Raw genomic sequence first — 14,862 nt, forward strand, 5'->3', positions numbered from 1 at the left:
AGACTTAAGTCTAAGTTAATGTGCGACCAAATAATAAAATAATTAAATTATAAGAGACAAAACTGATGCTTTAGACAATTTTTACATTTGGGATAACAACGTTATTTATTATAAATTCAAAAAGTACAACTTTTTATCAAATATGATATATTGATGTCGCATAATTAGCTGAACATATTAATTGACCTGCAAAAATTAATTATAAATTTTTTTATATATTTAATTTTGTTTTGTTGAATTTCATGCTAATAGAGAATTTTTTCTGAATAAGGCGTCTTTTATATTATTATTACTTTAAATAAACAAACTTTTTAAGAAAATTGCAGTTGGTTTTTTGTTTGCAAAATGGCGCTTTTGTCCATTTATAATACAATGAAATGTTAGAAAGATTACTGAAATAATATGAAAAAATTTCATTTTCTCTTTATTCTTAAATATCTCTCACATTTCATTCTTTCTATCATCCTTCTATCCATATTTTTGAGAATATTAATTACTTATCAAAAATGTAATTAACCAAAAAGACTTCTAAACATTACCTTCTTATCATTTAATGAATTATTATTTGGTTGTTTTTGACCTTCTTTGAATTTTGTATACATCGCCGGCACTGATAACATTGACAGTGTAAAATTCAGCGACGACTTAAAATTACACATATTTATAATTTTCAATAGACTATTAAATTTCATAAATTATATTAAAAAGCTTGACAAAACGCTTTTCAAAAAAAAAACATTTAATATCTTTAAATTTTGAATTTTTTTATTTTAAATACCTGTAACAATGCTATGACAACAATTTTAATTACAATATTTGACGTCCAAAAAATTTAGGCATATAGTTCTAATCAACGATTTATTAATTTCTTATTGATGAAAAGTTATCAATTCACTTTATCAGCTATATAGCTATAACAATGCTGCGATAATGATTTCATGCAAATTTTATTAAATAAATTCGTTTTAATTTTGAACCATTCATTTAAACATTCCTTTTTAATTTACCTCTGAATTATGTATTATCGACACTATCAATGGTAGTAATGGTAGTAGTGGCATTGTGAGTTTTATGTGAAACATTTCCGCTGGCGGATTTGTCACCGAGTTGAGGCGTTAAATTCTCCTTGGAATGAGAGGAGCTAGCATTAATTATCATTTCTTCTAAAATAAACTTTGCTGTTTTAGATCCTAACTTCGTCGATGGTTGTGATAATTTAGAAATCGATTTGGATTCCATTGAATAACCACTTGAATCACTTGACAAACGTTCAGTTGCATTTTCCTCAACGGATAGCTAAAATAAAAAGTTCTTTTTTTCTTTTTCTGAAGAAAAGAAGTATTTACAGGATTGAAAAATTTCTAAAATTATAATTCAAAAATGTTTTTTTTTTTTTTTGGGGAAGGATCACAATATTTTAAAATTTAAAACTTTTACTTGTGCCATAATATCATAATTTATATCCCTCAACTTCTTTTTTCGTCCTTTCCTATTTTTCCTAACTTTCTTATCATTTTTTTTGTAAGGCATCTTTTGTTAGTAAAGTTAATTGATTCCTGAAATTGATTAATTTAAAACTTTTATTCCTCATAAATATTTGAACTAAAATTAAAATATCAAAAAAATAGAGTTTTGAAAAGCTAATTAAGTTCTTGAAATTATGCTAAGATGTTTTCATAAATTAGCTCAAATTGAAATCATAAATCTTGTCGACATCACAAGAAATTGAAAAGATTAGCACCAAGCAGTAGAACAATATAACTGAACCTTCTTTTCTACCATAAAATATTATTAGATAATAAAGTGATTAGAGTTGATTGATTTAAGGTTAAAGATTTATACCACCCGAATAAACGATCTCAAATTTTGATCTGAACAGAGGGAAAAGGTCAAAATTTCTGATTCACTTTGCTAGAACTTTCCAAATATCCTCCATCCTGCTATTTCAACCTTTTCGTGGATCTACTCTATTCATATTTCTTGTTATTTTGCAGCTACATTTTTTAATCTTCAAACTTTTCCAATTTAAATTTTAAACCTTTTTAAACTAAAAGTGATAAGAAAGAAAGGACAAGTATTATTTGCCAAGACTACTTCCTTACAAGTATAATGGAAATGTTTCAAAGCAGAATTTTAAAAACCTTTTTTAAACTTTACAAAAAGTCATTTTCTTTATGTCATTAAATTTTACAAAACGTTAATTCTCTTAAAGTCTTAGCAATAAATTTTACGAAAAGTTACTTTAGATTTTGTGCTTTTATATGAATAAAATTTTATCACATTCATCAATTTTATATCAGTTCAGAAAAAATCAGAATGATATAAAAGAAAACAGAAGGCAGAACACAAATACAAAAGATATTTAAATAATAAAACAATTGAAGTAACAAAGTACTATAATATCATGAAAAGAGGCAATAATAACAAATTGCAACAAAAACATAATTTGAAATAAAGGTTTCAAATCAATTCTTTCAACTTTGTGATAAATCAAAAAATCTACAAATTTTCAAATCAGTGAAGTAGAAAAACAAATCTTTCACATTTATGAAAAAAATTGGAAAAAAAAAAAAAAAAAAAAAAAAAAAAGGAAACGAAATACAGAACGAATAATTATACAAATTTGAAAATTGCATAAAAAATAACAAAGTAACAAAATGGTTGCATTCGGATTGATACGATAAAATGGTTATAATCAAAAATTTACAATCCAGATTGATATGATAAAATGATTAGAAGCAGGAATTTGTAGATGAAATAAATAATTAAGTGAAGTGTCATTTGAAAATTATTCAGTAGCAAGAAAGCATATTACTAAAAGTAACTTAAATTGCTATTTTATTTAATTTTGCACACGTTCGAGAACTGAAATCTTAACTGATAAGTCCAGAAAAAAAAATCTTAAGTAATAAACTAAAATAAGTAACAAACAAAAGGTTTTTTTTTTTTTAAATTAATTACCAATTTTGAAATGCTTTTTTGCTTTTAATTAGCAATTTTTTAATTGTTCAAGACTTGAAAATTGCTAATTACTTTTCTCAAATTATAATTTGCATCAAAAAAAAAAGACAAACAAAAAAAGAGAAATTAAATAAATTAATAATGCATATTATGGAAGAAATAGAGATATTGCAGGAGGAAAAATGATAAAATTTTATCATAATAAGATTTATTCAAATTTTTTTCAAAAAAAAAAAAAAAAAAAACAGTTATTCATTTGAGGGAAATAGAAAGAAAATGTTAGGAAATGATAATATTCAAATAATAGCAAAAGAGAAAAACAAAAACGATCAATTTAAATATTATTAAAAAAGTGCAAAAATTCCTCAAAAATCAAATGCAAATTTCATTTTAATTAACTGCGAAGAATTTTTGCTAATTAATCAAATTAATCCTTTTGTCTCATAGCTTTTTTAACTATGAAATTTGCCATACTTTTGTTCTTTCCTCATCTTTAAATGTATCGTTGACAATGTGACACCATTGTTTATCAAATTTCATTCAACTTATCTCCCCACCACCACCACCACCAAAACTACTTTTTTGTCTTATCTGATGACTTCCGTCCTTCTTCAAGTTTCTTTCGAAGTCGTCTGCGTGCTTGTTGCGCACGTTCACTCTCACTTTTTGAGTTCATTTCACCCGTAATTGGCTTATTTGTTGGATATTCATTTATTTTAAAAATTATACGACCACGAATATCTTCAGCTTTTACATTTTTTAAATCCACTTTTTCATCTGCACTAATTGCACTTGCTGTTTTCTCATCTTTTGCTTGTTTCATCTAAAATTCGATAATAATTAAATGAAAATTTAACTTTTGAAATAATCTAAATATAAGCTAAAAAGATATATTACTATTACTTGCATTTGATCTTTTCTTATATCATTGAGAAAAATTTTTGGTTAAAATTATTGCTATCTAACTTAGTTTATCTACCAAACATTAGTAATCAGACAGATTTGACTGATTATCTCTCGCTTGATAATAAAATATACAAAAGAAACGATGGAAAATTATCATGATATGTGATATATCAGAACATGATGAGACATGATACGACGACATGATAAGATATGATCAGAAGATCAGTTGAAGCATTGTTTAATAGTTATTTGGTTACATTATATTTGATAAATTATTAACTTTAAAAAAAAAAATAAGAGAAATTATCATTTTAAGTTTATCATACAAATATAAAACTATTACCGCTTGCTTTGAACTTGCACTCATCTGAGATAACGATTCATTATCAGAATGCTTCATCACTTGAGGTATCTTTTGAATTGCATATAAAGTGGATATTTTTGGCTTTTGTGTCATTCCCATACCACTTTGCTCGGTTCCTTCCTCATCAAAATTTGGTGGTCCTAAAACTTTTGCTAAAATCTCATCATCATATCGAACTGTTCGAAATCCGGTCGAAGTTGATGGCTCTTCAGGATTTTCAATGTATGGTTGTTCATCAAATATTGGTAAATGTGTTGATTGTGATGAATCAATAGCGGTATTATCTTCAGTTTCTTCACTCAAGTCAGCATTATCAAATTTCTCAGCTGAAAACATTTCCGTTTCTTCATTAGCTTCCATATCACTGCTACATGAAGGCTTCAATTTGGATTGTTTCTTTTTTGATGGAGATTTTGGATCTGATTGTTTACTTGTTGATGGTTGATCACAAAAATATTCATAAACATTTTTTGAGATTTTTTGAGACTTTTTTGATTTTCGCCGTGATTCGGTAGGATTTTGTTGTTTCTGTTCTTCTGGTTCTTCTAACAGGCGTGACAATAGATGTAATCTTTCAAAACGGGAACAAATCTAAATATATTTTAATAGTTCTAATGAAATGAAAAACACAAAAAACAAAGCAAAACAAAAGAAAAAATCACTGCAAAATTATATGAAAATATTTTGAAATGTTTCAACTGATAAATAATAATTCATTAAAGATTAGCAAATGAAGTGATTAATTTCGTTCAAATAATACACTCACTAGCAATTATTGTTCTCAACTAAATTTCATTATCAGCAATTATCAGCAATTGTTACACTATGAAATTATCATTTCATTGCACTGATCCTTTGTGAACAACTATTATAGACTAAGGAGCTAGCATTAGTTCAATTTATAATGCTTTTATGTTATTCCAAATTTTGCTCATTTGATAAGATGGATTTAACGATCATTGATAACATTGAATTATTGACCCTTGACATAAAAGATTCCATTTCTTCCTTATTATCAGTTGGTTTTTTATCACGTTGTTTTTTACTCTTTTTTTGTTGATCAGAATGCTTGTCATCAGATGCCATCGCGAACTAAACATTGAATTAAGTAATAAATAATAACAATTTTGAAATATATTTAAAATAGAAATATAAAATTAAAAAAATGTAATCATCAAACGCATAAGCAAGAAATGATAAATCAATCGATAAAATAATCAACAATTCATAGATATCAAAAAAAAAAAAAAATGCTAAATGCATCTTTAGAAAATACATTGTTTTGAAAGTATTAAATAGAAAATACTTCCAGTATACATGTTATATAATTTAATTTATTCTCTTTGCCATTCTAATTCACTTTTTGAAATTAATGAAAAAGAAACATCAAATTTGAATTCAAAATTTCTATCGTAATTAATTAAAAATAATTATGATAAAACTAATTAAATGAAAATATTAAACACCAAATATCTGTAATATCCATCAAGAAATCTAACCAAAAGAATCCTTGATATCGATTTTACTACCACATAAATAGATAAGAAGAAAGTTTAAGTATGGCGGGAACACTTTTTTTTTTTTGTTCTGCTTTATATTTTGTCACCAAAAATCCGTTAGAAGGCTAAAGAATTTACCAGAATCATTTTTTTTTTTTACTAAACATTCTCGAAAAAGTAATTCGAAATTTACAAACTATCTCGAAATAACTTTCAAATGAAAATTTTCGCTATTGAAAATGCTATATGCTTTCTATTTCGTTTTTAATCGTTTGCAACATTTATCGCAATGCGCATAATTTAATTCAATAAATTATTAGCATTTAAATGTTTCAAAAATCCAATTTTTCACAGTCTATCAATCTCGGCGCCTTATCCATCATTTTCACTTTCCGCTCGAAATATTACCCAAACATTTACCGCCACTATACAACAGTTTGATAGCTATTTAAATTCTTTCTCAAATGTTTATAAAATTCCATTAAAAAGGAAAAAAAAAAATTTCCAATCCTTACTGTATATATATTCTTTTTTTTTTTTTTGAAAAAATGTCATTTTTAAATTGCTTGGAAATTTTTGCTATGGAAATAAACAAACTGAAGCAAAAACAAAATGAAAAAATCGAAACTAATAAACACAAATTTATTTACAAGGAAGTCATAAAATTTCAAAAAGTTTAGCGAAAAAAAAATTTGTTGTTAAAAAGGTGTTCGCAAAAATTGTTTTGTTTATTAGACAACAAATTTTAGTGACAAATATTCATGAAACCATTTAAGAAAATTTCGTTTTTTGATCGTACGTCATATTTGAACTAAATTAATATTTAATTTAAATAATCAATATATTTTATTTCAATATATATTCAAATAATCAATAAATGTTTTAACAATCATTTCGATAATCAATATATATTTTTAAAATCAATATTTAATTATGCAAATAAATTTGTGATAACTGCTATAAGAAATCATTCATCATTCACTTTTCATTTCGTCCTTTCAAAATTTTCAATCTGAAATAAAGAATTCTTAAAAAGAAAGAAATCCATAAATTCAACAGTATTATAACTATTGTTATCAGTGATACCATTCACAATTCTGATGTCATATTCATTCTTGACATCATATCGAATGCTAAATGTATTTTTTATTTGAAATAATTTTTGATAATTTTTTAAAGATATTTTTTTATACCCAAAAAATGCTCAGTTTAAAAGTATTTAATTCTGATGCATTAAGTTTCGTCTTCAACTAAATGTTTTATGTTTTATTCATCAAGTTCATAGAATCATAAAACAATTCATCAACTCTTTTGCTAACATCTGAAAAGTACTACTCTCTTCGGTTTCACTGAATTTTCTTGTACACTGCTAGTAGCAGTAATTTTTTTTTTTCTTTTTCAAACTATCATTTTATAAACAAATTTTATTCATATTTTTTATACTGTAATAATTAAAACTCTTATAATTAAATCTTATATGCTGCATTTCACAATAAAAATAGATGGTGGATTAGTCAATTAAATTCCAAATCATTTATTCGAAATTATTTATGTTTCTACAGCTTAGCATTTACTTCTGACTTCTATGACCTCTGGTGTTACACATTAAAAGCACTGCTTAATCTTTAGCAATATGAATATAAGTCAGCCATTTCCCGTGTTTGGATTCTAAATTTATAGTTTGAACTGACGGCTATGATAATGATGAATTAATTAGTTTAACTCAAGAACAGAAATTTAATTGCCAAAATCTAACTGATCTCGACGAACAGACTACCACAAGTAATCTTACTGCTTAGTGATCATTGGTCACTCTCTCTTGATTTCTTCTTCCCAACAATTTGACCTCGTACAAAACAAACTGAATGAATGGTATAATTGTGAAGAAAAATATAAAAAATTTATATAATCATTGAAAAACTTTTGAATGAAAAAATAAGAGTAATTGGCAAATGCAAAAATTTTCCTTATATTTTCATAAAAAAAAACTTTTTGAGAACTAATCAAAATAGTATTATCACTTAGCTATATCAGATGGATAACATTTTGATAGGGCCTTACAACCTAACTTCACTTATAATCCCTCTAATTCTTCAACATTTAAAATTCAAGTTTAGAAAATTTTCATTAAAAAAAAACTGAGGAGCTAAAATTTCTTATAATCGATTTTGCGGGAGAAATACTTCCAGGGAATTTTTACCTTATCAATATCATAATCAAATGCTTTTATCAAAGTCACATTCTAACGCTTTCTTTAAAACCATAATCAAAACTTTTATCAAAATCATAATCCACGCAATGATTGCAACAAACTTTCTTATGTCAAAGTACCAATTATCATTATAAAAATAAACAATAATCAAAGGTTGAAATAATTATATGACAGTAAGTATAGTAAGTTTGATTTGATTCAGAATGTTATAAACCCACAAAAAGAAAAAAAAAACACAAGGCAAAATTATAAAAAATTTGGAGAAATTAATTTGGAAATTGATAATAAAATTTATTTGGGAATATTTAATACGAATAGGTAAAATTTGATTTAAAATAGCAACAAAAAAAAAAAAGAATTTCCACATTTGTTAAAAATGAAATATTTTAGTTTATTTAAAAATTGATTTATTAAAGGAAAAAGATAAAGCAATGATTTTTTATCAGACACAATGAAATGACATATTAATAAATTTCAGAGAAAGAACATAACATCCGATAATATTTATAGTTTAAATAATAACGATAATCTCTTTCATTTTCGTCATTTCCACGTATTCCGGCAAAGAATTCGGTTACTCTCAATAAATCGAAAAAAGTTTTCACCAAATGTTGTTTCACTCTCTTCATTTCTTTTTTATTAACAATTTCTTCCGTTTTCCTCTCATTATCGATCATATTATCACCATCATCGTCATCATCGTCATCATCATCATCGTCATCATCATCATCATCGTCATCATCATCATCATTATCATCCTCAGATTGTTCACTTTTTTCCATCTGACCAATATTTTTCGACTCTGTTGAAGAATGCGCCAAAATTTCTCTTCCTTCTGCTTCCTCACCTTTTTCTTCTTCCCTTTTATCATTACCGTCTTTTTCCTCTTCTGCGTGACCTTTCTTACGTGGAACACGTTTCTGCAGTTCAGTTCCGAAGCATTCCTAAAATTGTTGTCACTAATTAAATTAAAAAATATTTTATACTCGAATAATCTTGTTATTTCATGTAGCAAAACAGAGAGAATAGTGTTTTAAAAGAAAAAACAAAATAAAATAAAATTTCTTTTATGTTTGAAAGAATTATCAAAGAGAAACGATGCAAAAGAATTCAACCATATTAGTGGAATGAATTTATTCATATGTTCAACTTGGAATTTCAAATTTAAAAAGTTTGATTCAAATAATTTGTAAAAGGATTTTACAAAAAAACTAATAATTAAAAGTAATAATTAACATGAATAATAATAATAATAAATTGTAATACATAATGCTAATAGTAACAAATAACAATGATAATAATAATAATAAATAAACAATAACGATGATAATTGTAAATAAAAATAATAATAATAATAAATCAATTTGTACATGATTTTTACATTAAACATTCGATTTACAGTAAATAAAAAAATTATTGAAACAACTAGAAAACTAATCAATAAGTATAATAAATTAAAATGAAATTAATTAAACTCAATAAATATTCTTGTAGGTATGAAAACTTTTTTAAATCATTCAGGAAGATTTTCACAGTGATATATTCACTAACCTCAAGTTTTTCCATCAAATTTGATGCCATTTCATATCGTACCAAACATAAAATAGCTTCGAGAGCCTTATCAATCTCAATCATTTCCTTGGCTATTTCATCACAAAGAATTTTCATTCCTGGTGCTAATCTCCAATCTAAGGTTCGTAAAAGGTATGCTTCCTTAGCCATTTCCCATTCAGTTACCATCTAAAATCAAAATTATATTTAAATATGCTTAAAATATTTCCTAGCATAAGTATATATCTTTCATCTTAGATGTCCCAGCATATTTGTGGTAAGATTTTGATAAAATTAATGATAAAGATTTTTGATAAGTAAAAAATAAGATGGAATTATTCTTGACTTTGCTTTTTTCTTAGATAACAAAATGCTAACCTGATGCTTTTCAAAAATAAACAAACGTATTAGTGTTTTAGACATGCAAATTATTTCGAGAGCAATATTAGCCGCAGCTGAAATATTTTAAAGTATTAAGCAGAAAACTTCACAGCTCCTTAAGTTGTTAAAAGTATGAAATGATTAAAAGTAGAAGGATTATTTCCTGAAATATACTGAAAATTTTGCAAAACAATTTAAATTGCTAATTTTAACAATATTTTCATTCATTCAAAATTTAGATTTGAATTTATTAAAAAGTCTTTTCATTAAATTTATTCTTATAAACTCTTTAAAAAAAAAAAAAAAAAAAAAATTTTGTAAATTTATTATTTTCTCAATTTTCTTTCCTTTTTTCTCCAAATTAAAATGATTTTACACGTATACATATATGTTCTGTTTGAATAAATTTTATAGTATAAATGAGAAAGAATTAGGATAAAATAAAGATTAGTTCAACAATTGACAAATTTAACTAAGTGATAATAATTTTTAAGCAAGTAACTAATAACTTAGCAAAGTAAATGCAAGTAGTGATCATCTAGCAAAACAATGATAACTCCTAGTTATTCAGTGATAACCTGATAAAGCACGCATGATCTGATTGCTAATATTTCTAACTACTGTTAAACTTAGATATGACAAATTGTTCGGTAGTAATTTAAATACTTTATCATAAATGAATGTAATAACATTAGTAAACATTAATTACTATTAAATGAATTAAAACATAGGTATCTAATTTACCGGATTTTTTGACATAATCTTGTCGTAATTCGGTTAATAAGGTTGCTGGCATATTACAGCTATCATCGTCTTCATCACTAGATACCTTATTATCCTCTTCGTCCTCATCTTCCTCATCCGTTTCTGATCCAGATTCTTCATTTTCTTCATCCTCATTTGATTCTTCGTTTGTCACATTCTCCTCTGAACTAGATTCTTCGCTTGTCACATTCACTTCGCTTGTCACATTCTCTTCACTTGTCACATTCACTTCGCTTGTCACATTCTCTTCACTTGTCACATTCTCCATTAAGGTAGAATGTTCAATTATTACTTCTTCTTTTGCATTAGTCTCTTCGGTTTTTTCATCGTTTTCTTGATTTGAACCATTTTTCTCAGTCTCTTTATTCTCTGAGGTAATTTCATTTTCTTCTTCGCATCCAAATGGAAATTTTTTAATTAATCTTTTAATATTAGCTGATACTTCAATTCTTATGATACGAAAATCTCTTCGCATATAATTAAATCCTGGTCCATCTATTCTACCGAATTTATTATAATGTTTAACCCAGCTTGGTAGTAGTATTTCTGGATTTTTTCTCCATCTACCCTTCTGAAATAATTTTTTTTTTTTTTGAGAATACTACATCGGAAATTTGTCTTCGCAAATAATAAATTAAAAAATACTAAATGCAATATTAAAAAGATAAGACATAAATTTAAATTCTTTAAACTTTTAATTTAAGCATGCACTTTTGCATAATATGTGCACACATATTGAGTTATAAAATAAATATAACAAAATGATCGAGAGGAATTGCGAAAATTGGAAACGATATATGATCGAATATGAGCACAAAAAATATATTGATAAGAATTTGATCAGAACGAAGATGAAATTTAGAAAAGTAAGTTAGCAGCAAATTTGGCTAAAATTAGCAAACCAAACAGTCATTGTTCTGCTGGCGATCTTTTAAATGACATCATCGCATTAGTCTAAAATAGATTGACTATTTCCAAGATAGCTTCTAAGGCGCAAAGTGATTCGAGAATACAAAACTAAACTGCAACAATTATTTCATTAGTGTAATTAATGTTATATAAAACAAGCATATCTTACTATGAAAATTAGCATTAGAACTTCAGTTGGTATATTATTTTTCTCTCCGAAGTTGAATATGCTTAAAGTTGACATTAGCACTTCACAAAATTTTCGTGTAATTTCACGCCTCTGTTCCTCTGGACTTTTCTCGGGTGGTTTATTGTCTGAATCTGTTGCCACTGTACTGGTAGATGGTCCTGGTTCAGGTGGCCTTGGATCGGGATCTGATGCTTCTGGACCGGCTATTTCTGGATCTGATGGTTCTGGTTGTTCTGAATCTGATGATTCTGGATCGGATGATTCTGTTTCGGTTGATTCTGTCTCGGATGATTCTTGATCGGATGGTTGTGGATCGGATCGTTTTGGATTGGATGGTCTTGGACCGGATGATCTTTGGCCGGATGTTTTTGAACTGGATGGTTCATTGCTTTTACGGGCTGAATTTTTTCGAGAAATTTTCCTACGTTTTGCTCTCCAAGCTTTACCCTTCTTGCGGGCCATATTTTTACTGAAAATAAATTAACACAAATTTAGCCTTCTCCTAAAGGAACTGACAAAAAATTGATGAGTTACCGAATTAAAACAAAATTATCATTCTTTTCCTTTTATTTTAAAAATTTGTATGATATAATATTACTACTGTTCATGAAAATTTTAACAACACTTCAATAATTTCCTCACTTTCATTAAATGATATTAAAATTTACCTACTGTGAAGTTTCTTACCTAAATTAAAACAAGAAAAAAAAAAAAAAAAAAACTGGCCGCAAACCAATCATACAGTGTAAGAATAAAAGAAGGAAGAGATATATTTGCGCTCAAATAGAGCGCTTAATTTTTCTGATCGTCCGTTCTTTGATCAAAGAAAAGCTCTTAATTCTGCTAAAATTATTTCCTCTTAAACAATTAACTTTTGTACATTTTGAAAAGAAGATGATAAAAATTATGACAATCAAATTGCGCCATTATCAATTAATTTACATTAATGAAATATAATTCCACTTGCAACCATGAAATGACCATTTTTTCCTTTTTTTTTTTTTTATTTTTCTTCATTTTATAGTTTTAGAGAATGTTATGATAGAGAAAAATTGTATTTCAAATGAAATCAGTGATAACTGTGAAAAATTCCAACTAATCTTTAACAACGGTTTGTTTCTAAAAGATCAGAAAAGAAATTATCATTAATCATATAGGAAATATCAGAAATTATTATCAATTAGAGGAAACATTTCAAACATACAATATTGTTAGTCGAAACAATTATTTGATGTAAAAAAAAAATTCTGCATGCTTACACAATATTCAGAGCCAGAAACTTGAATAATTAGCTAAATAATCTGAAATGATGAGTGTCAATTCTATATTCTTATTTTTTAAAACGTAAAAAAAACTATTTCGGAATATTATCGATTATTTTCGCCTTTTTAAATTGTTTAAAATGAAATTGTCTATTTTAAAAGGAGGAAAAAAAAAGAAGTTTCCTTAAAAACTGAATTTTTGCATGAAATTCATAAATTTTCAGTTGCTTAAAAAAATGGAAAATTAGTTAGAATAATATCAGTTGAAATAAAAATATCGCATAATATGAATGAAATAACTAACTTTTGTACAAAATAATTTGTGTCACAGTTAATTCTTTTTTATTTTACAAAAACTGTAAAAATCAATTACTTATCCTTTTCGTACGATTAATATTGATGAGATTTTATCATCAGTAGAATTTCATTTAGTTATTTTCAAATATAATATCAACCAATTAAAGCATAAAATCTCTGATATAAATAAATAATAATGAAGGATGCTTGCTAATTCCAAATTTATATTTTTCAATTATAATTGAAATTAGATGATTATGTTATTTTTTTTTTTTTCAATAATTTAAACATCCCCCAAAAATTTCACCGCCTTTGTAGACCACTCATTACCTGTCAAATTTCTAATAATCAGTGAATGTTAGAGAGTTAATGGATGAAGAATGAAGGATGAAAAGATGTATCAGTTGTGTTTAATTTCATTCATTCTTGTCACCTTTAACAAATTACCTACAAATTCATTCACTTCTTACCTTTGCATCACTTTTCATTTAATTTTGAAACGAATCTTTGAAAAATCTCATTTTTCACTGATTACTTATACTGTTTAAGGCAATGATAAAGTATGACCTATCATACTTTGTACTTGTGCTTTTTTTTCCTATTTATTCGTTCATTTTGTAAGAGTGAAGATTCTAGCCGTTGTTAAGTACAAAGTAAGGCTTGCTATACTTTACTGGAATAAAAGTTTGAGGTGCTAAGTGCAGAGTAAGGCCTATCACACTTTATAGAAGTACAGATGCAAAATAAGGCTTATCATACTCTAGTGGTAGTGAAGGTTTGAACTACTGTTAAATGTATTAATTCATTAAAGTTAAAATGACTCATTTAGTAACTAATTGTAAATGCCATTCATTCTTTTAAACTAAACAAAATGTTTGTGCTTTTTTTTCCTATTTATTCGTTCATTATTTGTATGCTTAATAAAAGATTGGCTGGTAGAAGTGTAATATTTGAGATATTCGATAATTACTCTAACTAAACTAATTTCTCCTAAATTTTTTGCAGGTATTCAGAAGATTTTGAGTGTATTCAGAAGACGTATTCGAGAAATTCTTTCACACTACCTTAATACTAATGCTATTGTGACAGTGACGCCCGGAAAACGAAAGCGACCAGATCGTCTGTGAAGCGATTAGAACATCCATCGATTCTTTATCATATTGTCATGGGAGAGAAAATGTTTCATTGTGGGATGTGATAATGGACCGCGTTGTATTTCATTGTTGGAGTAGGGCCAAGTCAACTGGCTATATTGATGAAGTTGGCGCAAAGTGGCGTGGGTTAGTGTTGTTGCGGTTTTGTTCATGCAAGTAATTAGGTGCAGACTGAATCATATATCATCAGTGAAATTCTCAATAGTACCAATAAATCATTGCTTTATTGTGCGTACCATTTTCCTTTGCTACATTTATTACATTGAGAAATTATATTTTTCCACTACTTAGCATATAGTTAGCTTGTGGTAAGGAATGATATACTATTTTTCTATCTACAGTGTTACAGTCTCAGAGTCGTGACACCACTGCAATATTTAATCCTATTTTCTTTCACCTTAAAATTTAACT

At 26.5% G+C, this 14,862-nt stretch overlaps 3 protein-coding genes across 3 annotated transcripts; all 3 read right to left on the minus strand.

The window, feature by feature from the left end:
* Window positions 1-136: 136 nt before the first annotated feature.
* On the minus strand, window positions 137-1,061 carry Bm18054 (Uncharacterized protein; the record flags this gene model as incomplete). Its single annotated transcript, XM_043075600.1, has 3 exons — window positions 137-186; window positions 518-644; window positions 1,008-1,061. The coding sequence occupies 3 exons, from the start codon at window positions 1,059-1,061 to the stop codon at window positions 137-139; spliced, it is 231 nt and encodes a 76-aa protein (XP_042931534.1).
* A 2,474-nt stretch (window positions 1,062-3,535) lies between these two features.
* On the minus strand, window positions 3,536-5,317 carry Bm10214 (Uncharacterized protein; the record flags this gene model as incomplete). The annotated part of the gene is made up of 3 exons (XM_001893031.2): window positions 3,536-3,784; window positions 4,211-4,822; window positions 5,213-5,317. The coding sequence occupies 3 exons, from the start codon at window positions 5,315-5,317 to the stop codon at window positions 3,536-3,538; spliced, it is 966 nt and encodes a 321-aa protein (XP_001893066.2).
* A 3,089-nt stretch (window positions 5,318-8,406) lies between these two features.
* Bm10213 (uncharacterized protein) lies at window positions 8,407-12,200 on the minus strand (the record flags this gene model as incomplete). The annotated part of the gene is made up of 5 exons (XM_043075601.1): window positions 8,407-8,886; window positions 9,494-9,682; window positions 9,872-9,948; window positions 10,619-11,210; window positions 11,718-12,200. The coding sequence occupies 5 exons, from the start codon at window positions 12,198-12,200 to the stop codon at window positions 8,407-8,409; spliced, it is 1,821 nt and encodes a 606-aa protein (XP_042931535.1).
* Window positions 12,201-14,862: the final 2,662 nt, after the last annotated feature.

The sequence above is a fragment of the Brugia malayi genome (assembly GCF_000002995.4).
Source record: "Brugia malayi strain FR3 genome assembly, contig: Bm_v4_ChrX_scaffold_001, whole genome shotgun sequence".
In the NCBI taxonomy this organism is placed as follows: domain Eukaryota; kingdom Metazoa; phylum Nematoda; class Chromadorea; order Rhabditida; family Onchocercidae; genus Brugia; species Brugia malayi.